This window comes from Echinops telfairi, unplaced genomic scaffold (genome assembly GCF_000313985.2).
Source record: "Echinops telfairi isolate 266 unplaced genomic scaffold, ASM31398v2 ScPeMD7_7417;HRSCAF=8455, whole genome shotgun sequence".
NCBI lineage: Eukaryota > Metazoa > Chordata > Mammalia > Afrosoricida > Tenrecidae > Echinops > Echinops telfairi.
Window position 1 is genome coordinate 5,121,818 of NW_022111317.1, and position 14,868 is coordinate 5,136,685.

A 14,868-nucleotide genomic window follows, 5' to 3' on the forward strand; every position below is an offset into this window, starting at 1 on the left:
CCCCCCCCATCACCCGTCTGGGCAGTGCTGGGTGGGGTGCGTCTGGAAGGCTGGCCTCAACAGCCACGCCCCGGCCCCAATGCTCACCACCCAAGACGAGCCTCCTGGAGGGAGACGGACGCGGGAGCCTGCCCTGGGAACCCCCTCCTTGGAGCGCACGGGGTCCCTCTTCTAGGCAGGCTGCCGGCTGAGCGTGTCCTGTGGCCCTACCTTGACGTAGTAGGTGACCAGGACCTTGCGGAGGTCGAAGACCTGCAGCATGGAGGCGGCATTGTTGTCACTGATGCTGTAGCCCTCCAACACATACTTGCTGGCCGTCACCTCCCAGGCCAGCCAGCGCTGCCCAAAGGCGGCGTTGAAGGACAGGACCCGAGGCAGGTGGCCTGGCTCGCAGCAGCAGCAGCCTCCGTCCTCCTCCACGCCCTCAGTGATGGCCTCCACCTCTCGCTGCTGGCAGTACGTGCCTGGGGGCGGGGGCAGATGGGCAGTCAGGGGCCACGAGAGACCCTGCTTGCTCCTCCTGTTGCCTCGCCCAGCAAGGCACTGCAGCGTGAGCTGGGCCGGGCGACTCACCCTCCTGGGCCCCTCCCTCTTCCTAGACTCCAAGCTCACTCTGGGGATCCTGGGAAAGCTACTTGACCTCTCTGAAGCCCCTGTGTCCTCCTTTGCCAAACGGACCTGATGCTATGAGCCCCTTCCGAGGTCACGGGAAGGGCGGCCTGAGGTGCCTGGACGTGAAGAAGCTAGCAGCTGGCCTGGCTGGGCCCCCACAGCTCAGTCCCACTCCCACCACCCTCTCTTCAGTCTCAGGCCCGGGGCTGGGCCCCAGGGGACACCTGGTGAGCCCTCCTGTACAGGTGGGGCCAGGCCTTGCTTCAGTTCCCAGCTCCCCTCCTTGAGCCCCGGTCACCCTCACTCCTCTGAGCTGGAAGTCTTTCTTATCCCCAAAACTGCCCTCTCAGAGCCACTCAAGTCCCCTCAGCCTGCCCCTGGGCCTGTGCAGCCCAGCCCCTCGCTCCAGCCCCCGACGCTCGGCCCTGGATGAGAATGCCCCATCACCCCAGCTCAACCTCCAGTCTCCAGCACAAGTGTCAACCCTCATAGTAACCTGCCCGGGTCCCCCAAACCCGGTGCTGTCACGTCCATCCCAACTCCCAGGGAGTTGTCCCTGTGGGACAGAGGCCGGTCCCCTAGAGCTCCCGAGGCTGCCAGTCATTAAGGAAACAGACTCCCAAGGAGGCACGGGGCAGTTCAAGCTGCTGGCCTTCTGGTCAGTAGACAAGCAGGCTGTGTGACCAGGATTCCCGTGGACGCCTCAGGCACACATGTCCCTCCCAGCAGCTTGACTCAGTGTCAGCTTCACACACGAGTCAACAGGCAGCCCGTGGTCAGGCCTGACCCTGCTCAAGGTCACGGTGCTCCCGAGAGGCACAGCCCCTCGGAAAGCCGGCCCTGGGCCTGCCCATCTTCCTGAGGGCCAGGTACTGGGTCACCCCCCAGGGCCACACCTGAACAGTGAGCAGACCCACGGGGGCTGGCGGTCTATACTCCCCCTGCCCCCAACAAGCTCCAGGCCAAGGACAACAGCAGGACAACCTGGGCAGTGACGACGGCCCCAAGTCAAAGCAGGGATAGGGCCTGGACAAGAAGCCTGCCTCAGCATTGAGGCCGCCCCCCCTCCCCCTGCATGCTCACCCCGGAACTCCAGGCCGCGCAGCTGGAAGGTGACGAGCCCGTTGCCGACCTCAATGAGGTGCACCAGAGCGTTGAGGTAGTCGGAGGCCAGGACGAAGCAGTCTCCGGGGCCATAGTTGCCCCAGCGGCCCAGCACGAGGTCCCCGCACAGCGTGTGTTGTAGTGAGCGCGTCAGGTGCTCGTAGAAGATGGAGTTGAGGTTATTGTCGTCGGCACCTGAGGCCCAGGACAGACGGACCGAGGGGCAGGTGAGGGAGGCTCTCCTCCTGGGGAAGGACGCAGCCAATCCCCCGCCCCACCCCCAGGCAGCCAAGTACCCACCGGGGTTCCTGTCCAGCTGCGTGACCAGGCGGGTGTTGGAATGATCCACGCGTTTAGTGCTGTTCCGAGAGAGAGTGCACAATGTAGCTGGGCTAAATGCCGCCGCCCACCCTGCCTCGGTCTCCTCACACCCAGGACAGCCTGTGTTTGTTCCAGGTGAAGAGGGGACGGTCCCTGACTCAGGACCTGCACCAGCTGTGCCCAAGGCCTACACCATCCCTGACCTCTCATTCCCACCACCACGGGGCCCGGCCATGCTGAAGCCCCCATCCGCCGCCGCCCCGCTCACTTGTAGTCGCGCTCCCAGAACTTGAGAGGCCGCGCGTAGGACATGATGAAGACCGCACTGCCCAGCAGGGGGTTGAGAGGTGTGGAGAAAAGTGCCGAGAGCAGGGCCTGGACGAACAGCATGGCCGAGTCTGGGCACTGGTCAAGGAGGCAGCGGGCACGAGGACCCCCACCCCCGCCTGCCTCTGCCCTGTGGCTCCCCACCCCACCGCCTGCCTCCACCCAGCCGCCCTCCAGCTCCCCCACCCCGCCGCTGCCGCCCCTGCACCCTGTCCGACCGCAGGGCAGGCCGGGTACGAGGCACAGCGAAAGGCTGGGCAAACGCGTGGAAGGCCGAGCCCCAGGTGATCTGCCAGGGCGCGATGTAGGTCAGCACGAAGCGCAGCTTGTACAGCAGGTCCCACAGCTGCAGGCGCGGAGACACCAGGGTGGGCGCTCAGGGAGGGGGCGTGGCCCAGCCCCCCATGCCAGGCCCACTCAGTGCACACGATCTCGCCCAGCCCTCTTCCTCTGGACTTCTGAGCTCTTTAACCCTCACACCCCCCAGGGAGGGTCCCCCGCCCGTTTCACGGCTGGGAAGGCCGAGGGTAGACTGTCCTTCGAGTCGCCCCGCCCGCTCCATGGGATGGAGCATCAGAGAGTGGCCACAGGCCTTGTCTCCTCCACCTGGGCCTCAGAAGCTAGACAAACCAGCCTACTGGGGTGAGTGCAAGACCCGGGCCTGCAGCAGGCTCCTGGGTAGCCCCAAGAATCAGGGTTCACTGTGATCCTCAGCCCCAGTCAGGGGAACCCTCGGTGACATGGGGCAGTCCCCCGAGGGCCCCCAAGATCTTCTGCGGTGATGCACGGCTGGGACAGAGCTCAGAGGGCAACACCCCCCCTTAACATTCTAAGCAGACCATGGTCAGAGGAGTGGCGAGAGAAGGGACTTCAGGGTGGTCACCTGGGCCTGGGCTCAACTCCCTGGGGGACTGAGGCAGGTTGCTGGCTGCTTTAAGCCACCACAGCCTCTGATGGTGTGGGGGACCCCTCCAAGAGCGGCTGCACAGGCCCTGGGGGGCTAAGAGGCACGGCCACTGCCAGGCCACCAGGCTGGGAGGGTCCCCCACTCCCAGGGATAGATGCACGCCCTGCTCACCTTGCTGCAGACCAGGGACATGAGGAAATAGTCGAGCAGAAAGCCCTGGGAGAGGCGCGGGTAGTCGAAGTGGAAGAGCAGGACGGTGAAGGCCAGGGTCAGGTACTGCTGGGGCGGACAGCAGAAGGCCGAGCGCAGCAGCTTCAGCCCCGCCACGGTCATCAGCAGCGCCCGGCAGCTGGGGGCCAAGGGCAGCCACTTAGGAGCCCAGGGGCAGAGGGTAGGTTGCGAGGGGGATGCCCCAGCCCACACATCCCCGCCTGGGCCCTGGCTCCCAAGCTAGACTCGTGGCTCCCCACTCCGGCTCAGCCCCTGCCCCGTGGTGGTGGGCACATCTGCTCTCAGGAAGTGGAGCCGGGAGCCCCAGTCCTGCGTGAACTCTAGAGGTAGTGTCTCAGTGACCCCCCAGGGCAGGTAAAGGCAGGTGGTCCTCACTAGAGGCAGAACTTGTCCGGGTGGCTGACAGTCGTGTGGGCGTCCACCGTGAGAGCGTTGAGCACCACGGCAGGGTAGATGAGGTACTTCTCCACACACTGCAGGCCCGCGTACAGCTTCTCGAAGCGCATCACCTGCGCGGCCCCTGCAGGAGGAGGCAGGACTGTTTCGTGCTCTGCGAACAGTCGGGGACCTGAAATGCTCTAAGGGCCGAACCAGGCCCTACGGGCATCACCCAGACCCCAGTGCTCGGGGGCAGAGCCGCAGGGACCTCCAGCATGGACTACCGCCAAGGATAAATGTGACCTTCGTGTGACAAACCTAGACATGAAACGTGGACCCGTGATACTGTGGCACAAGATGTGTCTGGAGACGTCACCTGCAGGGGGGTCACTTGGCTGTTCTGGACAAGAGGCCCCTGAAAAGCCCACTGCCTGTGAGTCAATTCTGCATCCTCCCAGCCCCACAGAACTGCACAGAGATCGCCACGCCTCTCTCCAACCACCAGAGACTTAACCACTGCACCACCAGGGCTCCGGAGCAGTGCCCCGAGAGCACAGGGGCTCTGCTCTTCCACTCGCTCAGACAGCACGGTGGGCAGACCGAGCAGAGCAAGGCTCAATGGGGCCCACCGAGGGCAGCTCAGGGGCCTCAGCCCGCCTGCCCTGGAGGCTGCGGGGGCGGGGGGTGGCACTCACCCCGAACTTCATACTGGCTGTACTCCAGCGGCTTGAGCACCGGCTGTGAGAGGCAGAACCAGGGCAGCTGCTTGCGGAGCTGCGGCAGCAGGTAATGAGTGAAGAGGCCCACGGCGCCGGCCAGCGCGTACAGCACGAACCCCAACACAGACTGTGGGGGGAGAGGTCAAAGGCTCAGCCAAGGCCAGGGCTCACGCAGGTGCCGGGGGTCTGGGGAGCCACACCCACCTTCAGGGCAAGGAAGACGGTGCTGGCGCTGATGGCGAAGGTCAGCACTGCGATCACCACGCACATCACCAGGTCGGAGTGCAGGACCTCTCGCTGCAGCCAAGAGCAGTGTGGGCCCGCCAGCTCCAGCCCTGCATGGCCCCCCGCCCTCAGCCGCACCATAACCCTACACCCCAGACCCACACTGTCACCCAAGTCATACCCCAACCCTCTAGCCCAGCCCTGCACCACCCCTCTCGATGGCCCCCAGCTCCCTGCCCCTCACCACTGACTGGCGCATCTTGTCTGGCAGGGGGTCTGGGGGCTCGGCCCGGGCCGTCTCCAGGCTGCGCTCCTCCAGCTCAGGGAAGAGCTTGCTTCGGATCAGAGACCTAGGACCAGGGTGGGCAGAGACGCAGAGACGCAGGTCGCAGGTCTGGGCCTGGGAGACCTCCCCTCCCCGCTCTCCGTCACAGGCATGTGCGCAGACTGCCCTGCGGAGCACGCACACGCGTGTGTGCACAACAGGCACGTGCGGGCACCAACCAGAGCACGGTGGGGTCGCTGCTCTGCCGGCTCAGGTGGTAGGACAGGGCCACCAGGAGGCCACAGAAGACAGAGAAGAGGACAGGGACATGCTGGTCCGGCCAAGGGGTCTGGGGAGAGAACCCATGTTGGCCGGGGGCAGGGGAGCCCGAGCGCGGGTCCCACAAGTGAGAGACGACAGCTGGGCTCAACTCACAGCCCCCTTCCCCACTGCCCCCCAGCCCCCACCGCGGGGCTCCTACCTTGATGGCCCCAAGGCAGAAGCCGTAGAGCAGGGCGGCAGCCATAAGACTGCGAGACAGGCTGAAGACAGCAGTGAGCGGGCTGGTGGCCGCTGCAGGGGGAGAGGAGGCAGGACCGACTCTGGGCTTCTCTTCCAGTGGCTCCTGGCCCCTGCCCTACTGCCACCTCCACGCGCCACCCCCCCACCCCCCCCAGAAACCGAGCTTCCCTGGAGAGCCCCGTAGCCCCGTGCTCCCCGCCGCAGCCTTGACTGTGGAGACTGATGGGGACAGCTCGGCCAGGGCCAGCCTGTGGACTCTAAGAGCTCCATACCAGTGCCTCCAAAGCCGTGCATGTCAATCTGCTCCAGCAGGTACATGAGGCAGGTGTTCACCTGGGGCAGGAGGCCCAGCAGGAAGACCAGCGGGAAGCACAAGGTGAATACTGGGGGCAAGAAGCAAGGCCTGGTCAGGGGCCACACACGCACCCCCATCCCTCCCCCGCCCACGGCCCCCTGTCCTGCCCAGCCTCACCAGTGGCCACGTCTCGGGCACAGAAGAAGAAAGAGGCGGAGAAGAGCGTGAGGCCATACAGGGAGACGGGAGGAAAGGACTGGGCCGAGCCCAGCGCGTCCAGCAGCCAGATGAGCAGACAGCAGATGCAGAAGTAGACGGGCCGGCTGTATGCGATCACCCAGTTGTGGCCCTGGGGAACCGGGCTGTGAGCAGCAGGCACCGCGTGGACACACACACGTCCCCCGGGGCCCCGCCCCTGGGTACTCACGTGCATAGGGGACGCTGCGTCGGGCTGGACGCTCTGCAAGAGATCAGGTCCACATTGGTGAGGAGCCCAAGCCCATGGCGGTCAGGCCCCCTGGGAGGCCAGCCCCTCACCATCCTGGACCTTGGTATTCTGGTCTAGAGAATGGGCTCAGCTACCAAGGCCCTTAGCATCCATTCCTTTCTATGCACATGTCTCAGAGCCGGGGGCACAGTGGGGAGGGTGGGGTAGGGGTGTCAGGATACTGCTGGGGGGGGGGGGCGCCCAACCTTCAGCAGGGAGTACTGGCAAGAGGCGATGACCAGGCAGAACTGGAAGACCCAGATGTCCGTGAAGAAGCCCTTGAGCAGCAGCAGGTAGCCCAGGAAGGCGACAAGGCTGCTCAGCCCGACACCAAAGATGTTCTCCACCGTCCCCCGTGTCCTGCGCAGACCGTGGGGTTAGGGCACACGCCAGCCCTGGGAGTGAAGCCAGGGAGGACGCAGGGGTGGGGACAGAGAGCCCTGGCATAAAGGACCCAACCAGCCCCTCGGCCCTCAGGGATACCCACTCCATTGCTGCCCCGCCTCCCCACCACTGCCCCCTGCAGACACAGGACTCCATGGGCTTCACTTCCAGGGCTGCTGGCCCCAGCTCCTCCAGAAGGGAGCTGTGCAGCGGCAGCACTCGACCCTGCGGCGGCACTGACTCACGAGCTGACACGGCCAACACGGGGTCACATCCAGTCAGCCCCTGACAGATACCAAGTCAACATCCAGTCAGCCCCCGACAGATACCAAGTCAACATCCAGTCAGCCCCCGACAGATACCAAGTCAACATCCAGTCAGCCCCCGACAGATACCAAGTCAACAGCTGCCACTAGCACGCCTCTGCCCCTTACCACACACACAGACACTGGGCCGTATCCACAGCCAGCCCCCACCAGACACCACCGGGTCACAAGCTGCTACCTGCCCCAGACACCCCCCCCAAACACACAGACACAGAGACTAGTCACACGCAAAGCCACCCAACACACTCACCAGGTCATTCACACACAGCCAGCTACCGATCTATACTGGGTCACCCCAGCCAGTGCCCAACCAAGAGCAGGCCATCCACAGTGGACACTCGGTCACACCCACAGCCAGTCCCTTCCACTCCTGCAACAGGGACCCCATCATCAACCTCGAGCCACACCCAGAGCTGGCCCCAATCAACATCAGGTCACCCACTGCCACCCCCAGACACTGGGTTATCCACAGCTACCCCCAGAAACCGAGCCACCCATGGACACCGGATCACACATAGCTGGCCCTCAACTGCCCTCAGTCCCTGATGGACATGGGGTCACACTCACAGGCAGTCCATCACACTCTCAGCTGACCCCCAACTCACACCGACACCCACACGGCCAGCCCCCAGCACCAGGCCACCCACACAGTGGGTTCCCAATTGGCGCTAGGGCTCAGGGCCAACAGCAAGCCAGGAGCCCCAAGTCCCCTACAAAAGTCACCTGGCTTCTGAGCCTGTTTCCCCTGAGGAACGGGAAGGTGAGAGGAGGATTGAGCCGAGGCTTCAGGACCTCCACTCCTCTGCAGTCTGGTGGTCTCAGGCCACCACAGAATTCAAGGGCCCCCCAGGCGGGGCACTCACCGGTCCAGCAGGGCCAGCAGGGCCAGCCGCTCGTAGCGCACGGAGGTCCAGCGGCCGGGGAGGAGCCAGTACTTGTAGCTGTGCTGGGCACGGGGCGGGGCCTCCTCCATCAGCGTCTGCTCCTGGGATTCGTGCAGGGAGTCCTGGTCCGGCAGGTCAAACTGCAGCCCCATAGCCGCGGCCATCAGCCCCGCCACCCCCCACCCCCCTCCGAGTACCAGCCTGTGGCCACTGCTCTTCAGCACAGAAAGCCCTCTGCCCACCAGCGCAGGGCCCAGTGACCTGCCGACTGCCTCAGGGGCCGCTCCTTTCTTGGAACGCCAGGGCTCAGCATGGTGACTGTCGCTGGGTCCCTGTCGCTAACCCCCACCACCGGTCAGCCCCACACAGGCATCCCTCCTGCCTCTTCCAGGACGCAGCGACGGCCACCTTGCCCTCCAGCAGGAACTACTCTAGGCTTTTGGTCTCTGCAGTCCACCAGTGTTTAGGGGACATGCGGTGGGCCCGGATGCCAGGCATGGGGCTCTGAGGATCAACGGCCACCAACCGTGTACCGAGGGCAAAGCTGCCCTGGGCGTGAGGGCTGAGTAGAGAAGATGAATCGGAAGGGCCACGCGGACCTGCTGCCCAGGGTCCCTCCGTGGGCTCGGCCAACAGCGTGAGGGCAGCCAGGCCGCTCCCAGGAGCAGAAGGGAGCAACTGTCCCGAGCACGGTGCGTCCGTGTGTGGCACGCAACCGCTGCTTATTGTGCTTTACGCAAGCAAACAACGCGCGCCTGTGAGTGTGCCTCTTTTGCCACAGGCACCTTACAGGTGTAAACCACAGTGACCACCAACCTCTAGTGGGTGTCCTAGCCAACACCCACATGGCTCCCCATTAACTGTGGCCCCTCCAGGGAGGAAAGGTGCTACAGCTAGATAGCTCTGCTGCGGTCAGGACAGGCAGCGCCCGCCAGGAGCCTTCGCTCGGAGCCGCCTGTCCCCCGAGCCCCAGAGCAGTAGTCGCTGCCCCTCCTGGGGACCGGGTCTGCCCTGCCCCCTGCTGCCCGGTGGCTCCTCACCTCTGGAATCTCTAGCGGCACCCGGCGCACCTGCATGCCCTGCAGCACCACAGGCCGGGACTGCAGCAGGTTCAGGCCCCCCGCCGCCTCGGGGACGTCGGCAGAGTGGAAGCTGGAGGAGTGTGAGTGGCGGTCCCTGTGGGAAGGGAGCCCAAGGATGGGCCGAGGGAGGCCGACGGTGGGGGCCCAGGGGCTGTCCCCAGTGCCCAGAGACCACTGGAGTCTTGAGGAGGCATGTGGCAGAGCACCCCCGTCTCAGGCCTGTCCCAGGCGCTGAGAAAACCACCACCCCCACACCTGGCTCCTGCTGGAAGTGTCCCCGGTGGGCCTGCCCCTGCCTTGGTCCCGGGCTGGGAGATGCTGCCACCCTGAGGATGCTCCCTAGACATGGCAGTGCCCGGGCCACAGACACCAAGCTTGGCAACTCACCAGGCTCCGTTGGCTGCCTGCTCGCCCTGCTGCCCCACGGGGTTCTCGTAGCCCCCTCCAGCCAGACCGAAGGTGTAGGACCGCCGCACACCTGGGACGGGGGCAGGGCAGAGTCAGGGGGCCAGGGCACGAGCTGTGTGGCCATCAGAGCCATCAGTTGGGGAGAGATCGGGATGTCAGCCTGCCTTGGGCCTGAGTTACACTGCGGGGCCCACGTGGGAGCCCCTGCTGGGCTGCGTCTGTCTCCTCTCAGGCAGGGCAGGGCGAGACTGAGGAGCTCAACTGCACCTGTGCCCCAGACAACGTACCAAGGTGACAGGTGCAAAAAAAAAAAAAATGGTGACAGGTGCCAGGGCAGGGACGGCTCCCCCCAGGGCCTGGGAGTGGGACTCGAGGTGGGCACCCACCGCTCTCGTCGTAGAAGTAGTGCACAGCACCCTCAGAGGTGTCGTCGAAGGTGCAGGCCTCGTGAACGTGGGCGCCGGCGCGGGTGAGCAGCAGCGAGGAAGCAAAGTGCAGGGCAGAGGGCAGCGTCAGCGCCCGAGAGTGGGAGGCTGCCCGGACCCGCTGAGCCTCCTGCAGGCTGCTGGCGGGGAGGAAGGGGAGGGCAGGAGGGTCAGCACTGTTGCTGCCGCCCACCCCCAGGACCCGCCCGCCAGCAGGGTGCTCACCTGGGGGGCGAGCCCATGACAGAGGCTGGGGGCGTAGGGTTGCTGCCTGCGTTGTGGCGCCTGCGGATGGCCTGGGTCCGCCTCACACTACTTGAGCGGTCCCGCTTGCCCGTCTCCTCGGCTACTGCCCAGAGAGACCCCGGCACACAGGACAGGAGTTCAGGAAGGAAGGAACCCTGAGGCCCTGCCCTGGTTCCCCCATTCCTCAACCCCAAAGGGGCTGGGAGCATGACTGCGCGCCCTGGGAGCTGCCAGTGCGGCGTCTCCCACCCCTGCTACCTGATGGTAGCTGGGTCCACGCTAGACTCCTCCTCCTTGGCATGGAAGCAAAGCCCCCTGCACCCTCAGGCCAGCACTCACCTCCCCCCACGGCACCTTCCTCCTGCAGCTCGCCCCGCCAGCCAGGCTGGTTGGCAGCAAGTCCCCTGCGGGCCTCAGCAGGCAGCACGGTGGGCTCCCCAGCAGCCAGCTCAGCCCCGGCCTGGGCCTCCAGCTCGGCCTTGGAACCAGCCAGGGGAGCCCTGAGCACGTCACCCCCCGCCCCGTCCATGCTCAGCACCCGTGCGTGTGTCTTGGCGCTGGCGGTGCTGGGAGTCCGCTGGGTTCCGTAGGGCCGCTTGGGGGGCACAGCAGCCCCATCCTCAGTGCCGTGGGGGGCCCGCCGCTTCCGGGGTCCCCCCACAGCACCCCGGGAGCTCTCAGGGGAGTAGCAGGAGGTGGAGGAGGAGCTGTCGGTGCTGTAGCGGTGCTGCGAGCGGAGGCTGGAGGCTGGGCTCAGCTCGCTCCCCTCGCTGGTGTCCTCGTCCTCAAAGAAGGCCCCGCCCTCAAGCAGGGGCCTGCGAGGGCGGCTGGGGGGGGAGTGTCTCCGTGTGGGGGGCCGCCGTTTGCTGGGCCGCAGCAGGGCCAGGTCCTTGGGCCGCACCACCAGGAGTGGCTCAGGTGGGCCAGGGGGTGTCCCTGCGCCGATAACGGTATCGAAAGAGCGCAGGGTGTCATCCGAGGGGACCCCCGCATCCGGGGAGGCCGGCAGCTCAGCCTCTGAGGGTGGGTCTGTGTCACTGCCCCCAGGGCCCAGCCCACCTGGGGGGCTGTCCAGGTGGGTGGAGTTGGTCTTCTCGCTCTTGAAGCTGCTCAGCGTCTCCCGGTCCGTGCCGCTGAAGCAGGAGTCCGAGGAGCCAGCCTTTCGGGGCGTGGGCTCGCCGGAGCCGTGCCGGTCCAGGGGCTGGTAGCCACTGGCACCCCAGCGCTGCTCCCGCCGGCTGCTGGTCCTCACCAGGGCCCGGTCAGGCCCAGTCAACGTCAGGAAACTCTTGCTCAGCTCCTGGCTGAGGCTCCCTTTCAGCAAGGGGCTCATGGGCGTGTCAGCCACGCTGCTGCCGTTCCAGGGGGCTCCGTCACCAGCCAGCGGGGAACGCTCTGAAGAGTCCGTGCTGGGGAGGGAAGGGTCCGCGGCAGCCCCTGGGGGTGTCTGGGGAAGGTCTCCAACTGTTCAGAAAAAAAGGGGACGGGGGATCAGGACGGCAGCCTGCAGCAGGAATTATGGGTAGGGGGCTGGCGAGGCCCCATCTGGGAACACACAGGGAGCCCCAGGACGGAGAAGTCGGGGTAACTCTAAGTAACGACCGCTAGCTCCCCCCACCGCCCTCCTCTCCCACACACCCAGGCCACTCACTCAGTTTCTCCTTCAAGCTCAGCTGCAGCATCTCCCGGTCGGCGGCAGTCAGGATCACGTTGTTGCTGCCCTGCTCCCGGACCAGCTCCTGGATGTCTACAGAGGAGGGTGCAGACCCCGTCAGCAAGACCAGGGCAGTGGCCTGTCCCCCCCCACCCTCCAGCCCTGCCCCAGCGGGACCCACCTACCTCGGAGTGGCCCCGAGTCCTCCATGCGGGGCAGCAGCTCCTGGGTGACCGGAGGGAGGCATGAGGGAGCAAAGAGAGGCAGAGGGAAGCTGGGGACAGAGATGTGGTGGGTGGGGCATGCCTGGGGGACAAGGGTAGGGCTGAGGGCTGGAAGGGCTCACCGAGACCTGGTTGAAGCCAAACACCGAATGCTGGGAGCTGCAGCGCACTGGGGGCGTGGAACCCACTTTCCGAAACACGGTCATCTCTACTCCCGGGTCCCTGCAGGCAGAGGGGAACAGCAGCCTTGACCTTGCTCCGCCTGCTGATGATCCATGATTTCCCCTTCTCAAGAAAGCCTTCCCAATCCCCGGGCCAACCAGAGAACAACTACCGAGCCTCAGTCACAGAGCTAATGTGCCAGAAGCCCCCCCCACCCTCCTCCAGGGCCCCCGGGGCTCAAGGTCCAATCCTGCCCCGTCCCACACACCTGGGCGGACTGCCGTCCCCCTGGGCAGGCTCTTCCTCGGGCTCTCCGGTGGGTGAGCGGCGCTTCTCCACAATCTCGCCCTGGTCGAACATGGCATGCAGACGGTAGTTCACAGTCTTGATCGTTGCAAAGATGACTGCCACCACCAGGCAATACACGCCAGCCACCAGTAAGCTGGGGGGCAGGACCTGGAGGAGCGCGGTAAGTCAGGCCCCCTCCTGCACAGGCTCTGTCCCCATGTCCCCAACCGCCACTGAGGCTAAACCCTCTGATGCACAAGGATGCGCACACAAGCGCTCCAGGCCCCGTCCACTATTCTGACAGGATACAGGTGAAGCGGAGTGGGCTCAAGGTCACCCGGCCGGGGAGAAGGGTTTAGCCTCACCTTTACACATCCCAAAGTCTGCAGTGATGCCTCTCCCCACACCTTGGCACTCAGACTGCCCGCTCCCTGGCCTTCCTGACCTCCCCCCCCTTCCCCAGCGAGCGCTCCGGCGACATCTCACCATGTACAGCAGGAAGGGAAAGGTGAGCAGGAAGATCCAGATATAGAGGTGGAAGCAGTTGGAGAAAGTGCTCTGGTGCGGGTCGAAGAACCAGCCGCCAGTGAGCGAGGCCCACACCCCTTGGCGCAGGATCTGCAATACCTGTGACCCCATGGCCCCGCCGCTGCTGCACGCGCCCCCCTCCCGGGACCCTCATGGGGGCGGCCCCCGGCCCATGCCCCGCCTGGAGCGCGAGGGCCCCGGGGCCCAGCCCCGCGCTCACGCCATGGCCTCCCCCAGCGGGGGAGAGTGGTCAGTGGGGGCCGGGGTGCGGACAGGGGGCGGGGCCGCCCAGGCAGTCAGCGGCGCAAGAGGTGGGCACAGGGGTGGTGGGACCGCATCGGGCTCGGGTCCAGCCCCTACCCCTGGCCCAGAACTGCTTCGTGGGGCCGAGCCCGCAGGCGGGCGGAGGGCACGGGCCCGGCGGTCGCCGGCAGCATCCAGAGGTGGGCGTGGGGTGGGTGCTCTCAGGACGCAGGCGATGGCTCCCTCGGCTCCAGTCCAGGGGGAGCCCCGGATTCCTGGGGTCCACTCCACGGGTCACAAGTCACACGCCCCGGGTGGCGAACTCGCCCCTCAGCTGCCTGTGCCGGCCCAAGGGGAGGCCGGAAGAAGGAGCCGCGAACCGCCAGCCTGCGGTGGCGCATGCGCCCGACAAGCCCAGTGGGGACCCGGAAGAGGAAAGCCTGACGGCATGTGTGCGCAAGCGCGGAAAAGAGGCGGGGCGGTGTGAATCGGGGCGTGCCCTGAGGGCGGAGTCTGCGCCGACGGCACTTGACCGACCCCAAACAGGAAGCGGTGCGGCGCATGCCCAGAAGGCGCCTACTTGGTGTCCACTGGGCAGACCTGAAGGACTAGCTGGATGGCCATTGGCTAAAGGCAGTTATTGGCACAAAGCTCGCCCGCTGAGTTACAGGGGGCGGGGAGAAGGGTGCAGGCGTGGACTGCCCAGACCCACGCAAGCCTTGTCCGCTTGGGGAGCGCGCACCTGTCGACCCGCCCCTTTTAGTGCTGGGCCTCCAACGTCACGAAGTCCCTGGCTCCGAGCAGCCTCTACTTCCGAGTCAGAGTTCAGACATCGTGTGCCGAGAGCGATCCTCCGGCACAGGCTGGAGTAGTCGAAGCCAGATCGCGTCGTCTTTCTTAAAGTGACAGGCTCAAGGCAAGTGGGGCAGGGTGGGGGGTGGTCAACCCAAGCCCGCGGTTGTGAACGGGCGACCCGGCTATTCCAAATCCAATCGCTGGGCAAGCTTTGGGACCACCGGGTCCAGCTTCCGCCCCCTAGGGAAGGCCATAGGCAGTGGCTTGTCTCCCAGGTGAGGGAGCAAGACGAGGACCTGCGACAACCTCTTCCCAGAGCTTGAAGGGCAGCCAGTTCTGTCCCTTCTGCAGCCCACCCCGCACGTCCCCCTACCAAGGCCGCATTCTTGTCCCCATGTCTGAGATGAACGAGGCTCTGAGAGGATAGGTCACACGGCCCTGCAACCTTGTAGCCAAGGCCAGACGTGGGTGTGCCCCGCTCCCCAATCCGGCTCCTGCGCCGCGTTTGGCGGGTGCAGCGGGCCCAGGAGGGGGTCCTGAGCAGAGACCGGCTTCCACCCCAGCGGTCAGCCCGGGGCTTCCCTCCCCAGATCCCCAAGCCTGCGGCAACGGGGGGGCCCGAGGCCGCCCATCGCCTCCCCGCGCGCTCTCCGCGCCTCCCGGGGCACGTCCCGGGAGGGGCGCGGGGCCGCCGCCCGCGTCATCTGATGCTGTTTCCTGCAGGAGGGCGAAGAGCGGAAAAAAGCGAAACTCCACCCTCCGCCTCGGCCTCCCGCCCCCGGGGCCGAAGTACAAAGGCAGGAGGAAGCGGGGCACGGGGTCGGCC

General features: G+C 65.9%; 2 protein-coding genes across 2 annotated transcripts in view; one reads left to right on the forward strand and one right to left on the reverse strand.

Annotated features, from left to right (window-relative positions):
• Nucleotides 1-13,613, reverse strand: part of PCNX3 (pecanex 3) — a 21,155-nt gene extending 7,542 nt beyond the window's left edge. The window contains exons 1-27 of the mRNA XM_045297163.1: nt 12,963-13,613; nt 12,457-12,644; nt 12,149-12,248; nt 11,988-12,027; nt 11,800-11,895; nt 10,488-11,612; nt 10,128-10,251; nt 9,864-10,042; nt 9,457-9,547; nt 9,028-9,163; nt 7,967-8,127; nt 6,600-6,753; nt 6,334-6,366; nt 6,084-6,255; nt 5,884-5,994; nt 5,571-5,662; nt 5,329-5,438; nt 5,069-5,174; nt 4,804-4,896; nt 4,576-4,726; nt 3,878-4,022; nt 3,443-3,620; nt 2,602-2,710; nt 2,306-2,435; nt 2,017-2,075; nt 1,696-1,911; nt 211-464 (exon numbers count right to left, since the gene is read on the reverse strand). Coding sequence (XP_045153098.1) covers nt 211-464; nt 1,696-1,911; nt 2,017-2,075; nt 2,306-2,435; nt 2,602-2,710; nt 3,443-3,620; nt 3,878-4,022; nt 4,576-4,726; nt 4,804-4,896; nt 5,069-5,174; nt 5,329-5,438; nt 5,571-5,662; nt 5,884-5,994; nt 6,084-6,255; nt 6,334-6,366; nt 6,600-6,753; nt 7,967-8,127; nt 9,028-9,163; nt 9,457-9,547; nt 9,864-10,042; nt 10,128-10,251; nt 10,488-11,612; nt 11,800-11,895; nt 11,988-12,027; nt 12,149-12,248; nt 12,457-12,644; nt 12,963-13,115 — 4,506 coding nt within the window. The 5' untranslated portion in view covers nt 13,116-13,613. The remainder of the gene's footprint in view (nt 1-210; nt 465-1,695; nt 1,912-2,016; nt 2,076-2,305; nt 2,436-2,601; nt 2,711-3,442; nt 3,621-3,877; nt 4,023-4,575; nt 4,727-4,803; nt 4,897-5,068; nt 5,175-5,328; nt 5,439-5,570; nt 5,663-5,883; nt 5,995-6,083; nt 6,256-6,333; nt 6,367-6,599; nt 6,754-7,966; nt 8,128-9,027; nt 9,164-9,456; nt 9,548-9,863; nt 10,043-10,127; nt 10,252-10,487; nt 11,613-11,799; nt 11,896-11,987; nt 12,028-12,148; nt 12,249-12,456; nt 12,645-12,962) is intronic.
• The window catches only part of MAP3K11 (mitogen-activated protein kinase kinase kinase 11), a 14,542-nt gene continuing 12,787 nt past the window's right edge, over nt 13,114-14,868 (forward strand). Inside the window, exons 1-3 of the mRNA XM_013007473.3 lie at nt 13,114-13,253; nt 13,582-13,728; nt 14,633-14,741. Coding sequence (XP_012862927.3) covers nt 13,114-13,253; nt 13,582-13,728; nt 14,633-14,741 — 396 coding nt within the window. The remainder of the gene's footprint in view (nt 13,254-13,581; nt 13,729-14,632; nt 14,742-14,868) is intronic.